Source organism: Myxocyprinus asiaticus, chromosome 44 (assembly GCF_019703515.2).
Source record: "Myxocyprinus asiaticus isolate MX2 ecotype Aquarium Trade chromosome 44, UBuf_Myxa_2, whole genome shotgun sequence".
NCBI lineage: Eukaryota > Metazoa > Chordata > Actinopteri > Cypriniformes > Catostomidae > Myxocyprinus > Myxocyprinus asiaticus.
In genome coordinates this window covers 21231159-21239828 of record NC_059387.1, presented here as the reverse complement: position 1 = coordinate 21239828, position 8670 = coordinate 21231159, and the positions used below count along the sequence as shown (strand labels likewise).

General features: G+C 36.6%; 1 protein-coding gene across 2 annotated transcripts; it reads right to left on the bottom strand.

Annotated features, from left to right (window-relative positions):
• Positions 1-4260: 4260 nt before the first annotated feature.
• On the bottom strand, positions 4261-8463 carry LOC127434796 (vesicle-trafficking protein SEC22c-like). 2 transcript variants are annotated; one of them, XM_051687779.1, is made up of 7 exons: positions 8284-8463; positions 7537-7748; positions 5918-6081; positions 5538-5717; positions 5272-5390; positions 5104-5169; positions 4261-4902 (listed from the first exon to the last, which is right to left on the bottom strand). In XM_051687779.1, the coding sequence occupies exons 2-7, from the start codon at positions 7716-7718 to the stop codon at positions 4702-4704; spliced, it is 912 nt and encodes a 303-aa protein (XP_051543739.1). In that variant the 5' UTR covers positions 7719-7748; positions 8284-8463; the 3' UTR covers positions 4261-4701. The 2 variants fall into 2 exon arrangements, with proteins under 2 accessions (XP_051543739.1, XP_051543740.1); XM_051687780.1 differs by lacking the exon at positions 5104-5169.
• Positions 8464-8670: the final 207 nt, after the last annotated feature.

Here is an 8670-nt window from a genome sequence, read left to right as displayed (position 1 = left end):
TGTCTGTCCTAAGCATGTTGATTTTATTTATTAAAAGGTATAATAGTTCTCACCCTCATGTCAATCCAAACCCGTGTGACCATCTTTCATCTGTGGAACACAAAAGGAGATGTTAGGCAGAATGGTAACCTCAGTCACCATTCACTTACATGGAATGGAGAAAAAAAAAAAATGTGCAATGAAAGTGAATGGTGACTGAGGCTTACATTCTGTTTAACATCTCCTTTTGTGTTGCATGGAAGAATGAGGTTGGATCAACATACGGGTATGTAAATGAAGACATAATCTATACATTTTGGGTGAACTAACCCTTTAAGACCTTAGGGAAAATTGTCTTTCACAGTCCTTCAGTATTGAAACATAAATGGAAATAAAACATTTTGGAATTAATCATCTAAATAAAATGCAAGTAGATTAAGACAACAGTGGTATTAAACTGTGTGAAGTGCATTATGTAAGTATAACCTCCAGCACCAACATTACAGTTCACTGACACAGAGGATTTAAAAATGGGTCAAATATGCATGAGAATCAAATAATCTACACACAGATTCTTTCATTTGTGCAACTAATGTGCAACTAATGAGTAAATACACTCATTAATTCCATATACTGTATCTACAAACATCAAAAAATATTATAAAAAAATATATATTCCATTGTTTCAACAAACACACTATGCCTTGTATTAAATGAGTGAGCAAATATGTATCCACTTAAAGTTTATGTAACCCTCATTCAAACACCAATTAAAAAAGTTAAAAATCCAGAATTAAGGATTGCATACAGTATTAGGAAATATTACTTACAAATCATGGTTTATGTAATATGATGTACCATGTTGAAATGTCAGTCAATAGAAAGAGCCCTTATTTTTACATTGTACATTATTGTTATTGATACAGAATTACAGTATTAACTATACTGTGCATTGGTATAGATTTCACAAACTTTAAAATTATCATATATTCTCACTCCACTGTTTGGATTGCTGTAATCATATTGTGCAATAAGGCATTGACAGGAACACACATTAACTGTTAACCTAAACACATTAGAACAAAGCTTTACATGCAAGGTGTTGCTACAACACAGCATAATGACATGTAATCCAATTTCTACACCAACCAAAAAAAGCACAGCTCGCTCTTAAAATTCAGAATTCAAGAACATGATTGTTCATAAAAAGATATCTATGCTTATTTATCTGAAAACAAATGCATTGTCAATGTTGATTTCTTGAAGAATAAGAGTAAAACATTTGCAATTTATAGAAACTCAGTGTAAAAGCTACAATGGCTTAATATTCTAAATAAGTTTACAACATAGGACACATGCTTTATATTTAAAATACTGAATTGATGAAAGATTAAAGATTAACATAAATATAGTCAACTTAATCTTAAATTTATTCAGGATAAACTTGTTTCCTCAGTCAAATCATAATACTTTCTGCTGCAACAATAACAATAAAATGACAAGTGGTTTTGTCTACTTCATAAAGAACAATTCAGTGCAAATAAAATAATTACATATATGTATAGTGCATCCGGAAAGTATTCACAGCACTTCACTTTTTCCACATTTTGTTATGTTACAGCCTTATTCCAAAATTGATTAAATTCATTATTTTCCTCAAAATTCTACAAACAATACCCCATAATGACAATGTGAAAGAAGTTTGTTTGAAATTTTTGCAAATTTATAAAAAATAAATAAATAAAAACAATCACATGTACATAAGTATTCACAGCCTTTGCCATGAAACTCAAAATTGAGCTCAGGTGCATCCTATTTCCACTGATCATCCTTAAGATGTTTCTACAACTTTATTGGAGTCCACCTGTGGTAAATTCAGCTGATTGGACATGATTTGGAAAGGCACACACCTGTCTATATAAGGTCCCACAGTTAACAGTGCATGTCAGAGCACAAACCAAGCCATGAAGTCCAAGGAATTGTCTGTAGACCTCCGAGACAGGATTGTATCGAGGCACAGATCTGGGGAAGGGTACAGAAAAATTTCTGCAGCATTGAAGGTCCCAATGAGCACAATGGCCTCCATCATCCGTAAATGGAGTAAGTTTGGAACCACCAGGACTCTTCCTAGAGCTGGCCGCCTCGCCAAACTGAGCGATCAGGGGAGAAGGGCCTTAGTCAGGGAGGTGACCAAGAACCCGATGGTCACTCTGACAGAGCTCCAGCGTTTCTCTGTGGAGAGAGGAGAACCTTCCAGAAGAACAACCATCTCTGCAGCACTCCACCAATCAGGCCTGTATGGTAGAGTGGCCAGACGGAAGCCACTCCTCATGAGAAACAAAATTCTCTGGTCTGGTGAAACAAAGCTTGAACTCTTTGGCCTGAATGGCAAGCGTCATGTCTGGAGGAAACCAGGCACCGCTCATCACCTGGCCAATACCATCCCTACAGTGAAGCATGGTGGTGGCAGCATCATGCTGTGGGGATGTTTTTCAGCGGCAGGAACTGGGAGACTAGTCAGGATCGAGGGAAAGATGAATGCAGCAATGTACAGAGACATCCTTGATGAAAACCTGCTCCAGAGCACTCTGGACCTCAGACAGGGGCGAAGGTTCATCTTCCAGCAGGACAACGACCCCAAGCACACAGCCAAGATAACAAAGGAGTGGCTACGGGACAACTCTGTGAATGTCCTTGAGTGGCCCAGCCAGAGCCCAGACTTGAACCCGATTGAACATCTCTGGAGAGATCTGAAAATGGCTGTGCACCGACACTCCCCATCCAACCTGATGGAGCTTGAGAGGTCCTGCAAAGAAGAATGGGAGAAACTGCCCAAAAATAGGTGTGCCAAGCTTGTAGCATCATACTCCAAAAGACTTGAGGCTGTAATTGGTGCTTCAACAAAGTATTGAGCAAAGGCTGTGAATACTTATGTACATGTGTTTTGTTTTTGTTTTTTTATAAATTTGCAAAGATTTCAAACAAACTTCTTTCACGTTGTCATTATGGGGTACTGTTTGTAGAATTTTGAGGAAAATAATGAATTTAATCCATTTTGGAATAAGGCTGTAACATAACAAAATGTGGAAAAAGTGAAGCGCTGTGAATACTTTCCGGATGCACTGTAAACCAAGCTCTGTCAATGATGATAAATACTGACCAACAATAAACATTTGTAAATAAACAGCTTTTATGTTAAGAAAATAGATGTGAATTTCAGACAACTGCAATACATACAAGTTGCTGTATTCTTTAGCACTTGTCATTCATTTTTACTTAATCCTTGCCAAATTTGTCATGATAAAAGGAATGATGTATTATAATAACTTGTTGAAATGACTTCAGGTTTATAGTCTTTGGGATGAGTATCAAAGAAAGGTAGTCTAAACAAATTTATCCTGTGTGTAAAAATGGTATAAGTCTAGCTGAAAGACCTGAATGTTCCATGTTTAAAAATTGTAGCTCTTAATACAAAATGGTGCAGCCTATAACTACCTAAAAGATACTGTCCAAAATGAAAAGAACATCTTGGGATAATATTTGAGCATAAAATGTCCTTTCAGAATCAATTGCCATGCTCACTGTCAGTCAAATACATAATGTAATAATGATAATATGTATTTATATTTTCATAACAATTGAAGGGATAGTTCAACCAAAAGTGAAAATTCTCTCATCATTTACTCACCCTCATGCCATCCCAGATGTGTATGACTTTCCTTCTTCACCAGAACACAAGCAAAGATTTATTGAAAAATATCTCAGCTCTGCAGATCCATATAATCAAGTGAATGGTACCAACATTTTGAAGGTCCAAAAAGCACGTAAAGGCAGCATAAAAGTAATCCATACAACTCCAGTGGTTAAATCCATGTCTTCAGAAACAATATGATAGGTGTGGGTGAGAAACAGATCAATCTTTAAGTCTACTATAATATAAATCTCCACTTTCACATTCTTGATTCTAGATTTGCATTCTTTGTGCATATCACCACCTACTTGGGAGGAGAATTTATAGTTAAAAAAAAGGACTTAAATATTGATATGTTTCAAACCCACACCTATCATATCACTTCTGAAAACATGGATTGAACCACTGGAGTCATATGGATTACTTTTATGCTGCCTTTATTTCCTTTTTGGAGCTTCAAATTCTGGCATGCATTGTATGGACCAACAGAGCTGAGGTATGCTTTTAAAAATCTTTGTTTGTGTTCTGCAGAGGAAAGAAAATCTTATACATCTGGGGTGGCATGAAGGGGAGTAAATGGTGAGAGAATTTTTATTTTTGGGTGAACAATCCCCTTAAACAGACCAAAAATTAACCCGTTCTGAAAAGGTAAACAAAGAAAAAGAACAAAGCATGATTAACCAGAAGTTCTTATGTTGCAGCAAATAAATAAAATTAACAATGGCAACTGAATGCTTGCTTAATGTCTGGTTTCGTATCAATTTTCCTTGTTTCATTCATATCATAATACGTAATTGAAAACATTTTGTTATGCATTCATTAAATTGAAGACCCCCATAAAAACGCTATTGCACTCACTATCCATTTGATACAAAATTAACACTTGATCCCAATATCAGATCAAACCAAAAGCTAAAACAAAAATATCAGTTAATGTGAGCCACCGTGTCAAGTTTATTTGTTCTTTCATAAGTCTTCCCAGTGTAATCTCACCCTACCATTGTCCAATCTCTCGAAGTGAACTGGAGTCCTCATACTCCACAGTCCGAATTCCTGTCCAGCAGTTTGCGGTGGAGGGTGAGCAGGGAGGAGAGGCAGGCCACGGACATGTGGAAGACCAGCTGCCAGATGTTCCTCAGGCCGAAGAGAAAAGCATTGCATAAGATGATGACAATAAGAAGAGTGAATGATTTCAGCTTCTTCTGGCAGGTGTAGAACAAATACAGATGACACTGTGGGAAGAAGACAGAGACCTGGGTTACAGTGCTTCATTAAATGGACATACTGTATGCTTGTTGGTGCTAACAGTTTTAAAAAAATGACTTCTTTACCTCCTTTTATGAAAAAATAGAGACTGGAAAAATCACAGACAGTGTATAATATACAGTACAGCATATTTATATAATATACAGTATAGCTGTAAGACCATTTACCTGGCAAACACAGCAGAAAAACGCCAAAAGAAATGCCACCACATTCCACAAACCATCATAATCATCCTGTAAAATAATTGTATCATACCATAAAATCTAAAACTTCAAACATGACTTCTTTGCAATTACACATATAGCTGTTTGATATCATTTGAACCATAGTGTTACCTGGAAGGTGTATTCAATAAGGTGGACACCACGTATAAGGTTGAGGGCAGCACACATGATGTTAAGAACCAGGGAAAGGATTCCTGGAGCTGAGACTGGTTCCAGCCTCTGACCTTGACCTTTAAAACCAATAGATATCAATGTTAGCCACATCTAACAAAAAAAAAAAAAAAAAAAAAAAAAACACACGCCCAACATTTTAATTTATATAATACAAAGCGCAAACTATATTCATCACTAAACAATGCAGTGCTCTGAGCGTAGACCTGGTGCAGATGTTAGTTCAACATGCCCATTGGCTGTTCCGTTGGTGAGTGCCACGTCCTCCATGGTGAGAACCTGAGGGGGGCTGGTCCTGAGCTCCTCCTGTACCTCGCCCAGGGTAACTTCAAGAGATGGACCACCATTCTGATTGTAATGGTGCTGCAATTTTTGAATGACACTATCTGAAATGATCAAAGGCAAATTAGTAAAGTGATGTACATAACACATGCAAGTTAGAGAAACATTATCAGCTCATCACTGCAGGTCGTATTGTGGCTTGTCATAATTTAGAGCTCTATTGTGTATTAATTGATGAAATACACTATTAATGACATTATCCATGACTTATCAAATGCCTAGTCCAACCACATTTTCATCTTACCAAACTCCAGAAATGGGTATGGCCTGTTTGCCAGTGCCACTGAAGTGTTCTCAAAGCATGCTGTGAATTCCCAGCGCAAGTCTTCCAAGAAGCAGAAGGCCACGGCAGCAGGGAGACTGCACGCACATACGGTCATGTATGACACACCCTCAGATGAGAGGAAGCTACAACACACAGAGAGGCCACTTAGTTAACATGATTTCACAGGGCGGCCACCAATTTCCTGGCTTACTGTAGTTTGGACTCTGTAATGCAGGTAAAAAAGACTGCAGGCACATTGCTTGTTGTTTCCTCTATCTGATATCCCAAAATCTGAACTCACCATTGGTACTTGTTTCCTTTCTACATTCCCTTGCATCTTAACTATTTGATTTTTATCCAAAGCAACAAAGTATAGGGAGAGTCTGGCATTACGTGACAGCAATTGTTTGAGTTTTGCATTACACAATCTAATTGATGTTTTTTTGTTTGTTTGTTTTTTGTAAATCAGTTTTTCACATTTACTTTCTAAAATGAAGGAATGAATTAGTAATGATGCAAAAAATACATTGTCATGGACTATTTGCTAATTTGGTGATGTTGGTCTTTTTTTTTCTACTTATATATTTATATTTATGTATCTATTTATATAGCTAATTAATTTAGACAATCTGCGCTAAGACTTGTTGGAGAGTAAGCAGTATCAAAAATAATTTTACCACTTTAACCACTAGGCCAGTTATTCTCAACCTGATAGCCGGGGACCACTAGGGGGCCTCAGCAAACTCCCAAGGAAGCCAAGAGATTACTTTGAATTATTAAAAACAAGTTATATTAAAATAATCAAACTTAATTAAAATACTAAAAACTCAAGATCTATGCAAGTGACGCACTCCATAAATCACAATAAGTCGTTTTTGAAAAGAAAAAGGAAAAAGAATAGAACAGTTTTTAACATTTATGATAAAGATATCCAATGTCCATAGTAAATTAGCTTGAAAAAATTAATTCTACAGAAGAGCATATTGCTAAAATATTAAATATCATCGCTGTCAGAAATGCGACAACAGACAAGGAGTGAATACAACTAATTTCAAAGTATTTTAGCCAGTCGATGTGTGATGTCCACCAATAGCTCCAAGATGTGTGTGTGTGTGTGTGTGTAGGTTTGTGCCTAAGTGTAAATACATGGATATCAAATTATGCTTTATTAGAATTACATTGATGTTTAGGGATGAACCGATCCGATACCTAGATATCGGTCTGACGTGCCCGTTCCAAATCTGATATTGTGTGTTAGTCATGGCTGTTCATGTCAATGGACTGATAATTTTGCAGCTGCATTATAGGCTACACATTTATACTGAAATAATGTGTAGTTTGAGGATTATGTTCTTTTCATATAAAAGAGTACACCAGTCAGTTCCACACAGTGAGGCAAAGATGTTCTAAACTAATTAAACTAATTAAGAAAAAATCAACACTGGTATTGGACTGGGATCGGCCGATACAGAGAGTTCAGTTAATCGTAATTGGATCAGCTTCTGATGGATGAAGTAAAAAAGGTTGAAAACCACTGCACTAAGCTCCATCACCCACATCTCAAAGGAATACTGACTGGTCCTCAATAGGGCACTTACTAAATGTTGAGCTCATGGCCCTTGACGGCCCCTCTCTCTGGTAATAAGCTCAAGGCTTTAGAGATCACTTTCAGCTGTTGCTTTCTCTCCTGAAGCTCCTTGTCATGTAGGAAATCAGTGGAGGCGGAGAGAGGGAGAGCATCCCTGACCCGGACCACAAAGGCAAACAGGATCAGTGACATGCTCCTCGTGGGTCTCTATGGGAACACATCCTGAACACAAAGCAGAGGGACAACACAGAAGATCTTGGTAAAGCAACAATTCCAGCACTTGTTTTAAAGTGTGTCTGAGGAAAGGATGTTGTTCCTTTCAAATGCATTGTCGTAGCAATGAATGTATGCCTATGCAATCTATAGACCCATGCCATCACAACACATGCTACAGTACATTACAACCGCATTCAAGTTAGTTTGAAATAAAATTTGAGAGCTAATTTCAAAACATGGTTCCCAATGTCCACATTTGCATAGCATTTTAAAGGCAAACACGTTGCATTATTACATTAAACTGTGTTTTAGTAGTGAAAATCAAATCACCACAGGCTTTGTTGTACCTTGTAATTGTCCAATAGCCTAATTATTGCTTGCAATCACATTCATTTGATATAAAGTTTGAAAATCAGTTTTAATGGTGCTCAATCATATGTGAACTGGATTTCATCTCCTCGATTCAGTGCATGTTCTTTCAGCAGCATAGATACAATCATTTTACTACTAGCAGGTGCAAATGCGCTTTATCATGCCTTACCTTACAACAGCTCAATACATCTAACACAAATAATGTGAAGCTATAGAGAAAATAAAAATGCACAGGAGTCTTACAACTTTCATTAATACGGTGGGTTGTAAAAACGTCTCAAACTGATATTTTTATGAGTTACTTATGACTTAATATTATTATAACGCCACTAGAGCTTTCTGTTGGTTTCTCAGGAACGTCAATGGAGTTTCACTATTTCAAAATAAAAGTCCTTTCAGTTTTTTTTTTTTTTTTTTTTTTGTCCCTCTCAAAAATGCACGTTCATGTTTTATTTGTATATAGTATAGACATATAAAAAAATATACATAAAAAATATACATAATTAAAAATATAAACTCGTTATAAATAAAACCACTTGAGCTTAACCCTGTGCTG

Coding starts and splice junctions, on each gene's coding strand:
- LOC127434796 (XM_051687779.1), bottom strand. CDS start 7,718: ATGTCACTGATCCTGTTTGCCTTTGTGGTCCGGGTCAGGGATGCTCTC. Junction 5,170..5,271: donor TTATTGAATACACCTTCCAG/GTAACACTATGG, acceptor ATTATTTTACAG/GATGATTATGATGGTTTGTG. Junction 4,903..5,103: donor TTTTCTGCTGTGTTTGCCAG/GTAAATGGTCTT, acceptor TTCTTCCCACAG/TGTCATCTGTATTTGTTCTA.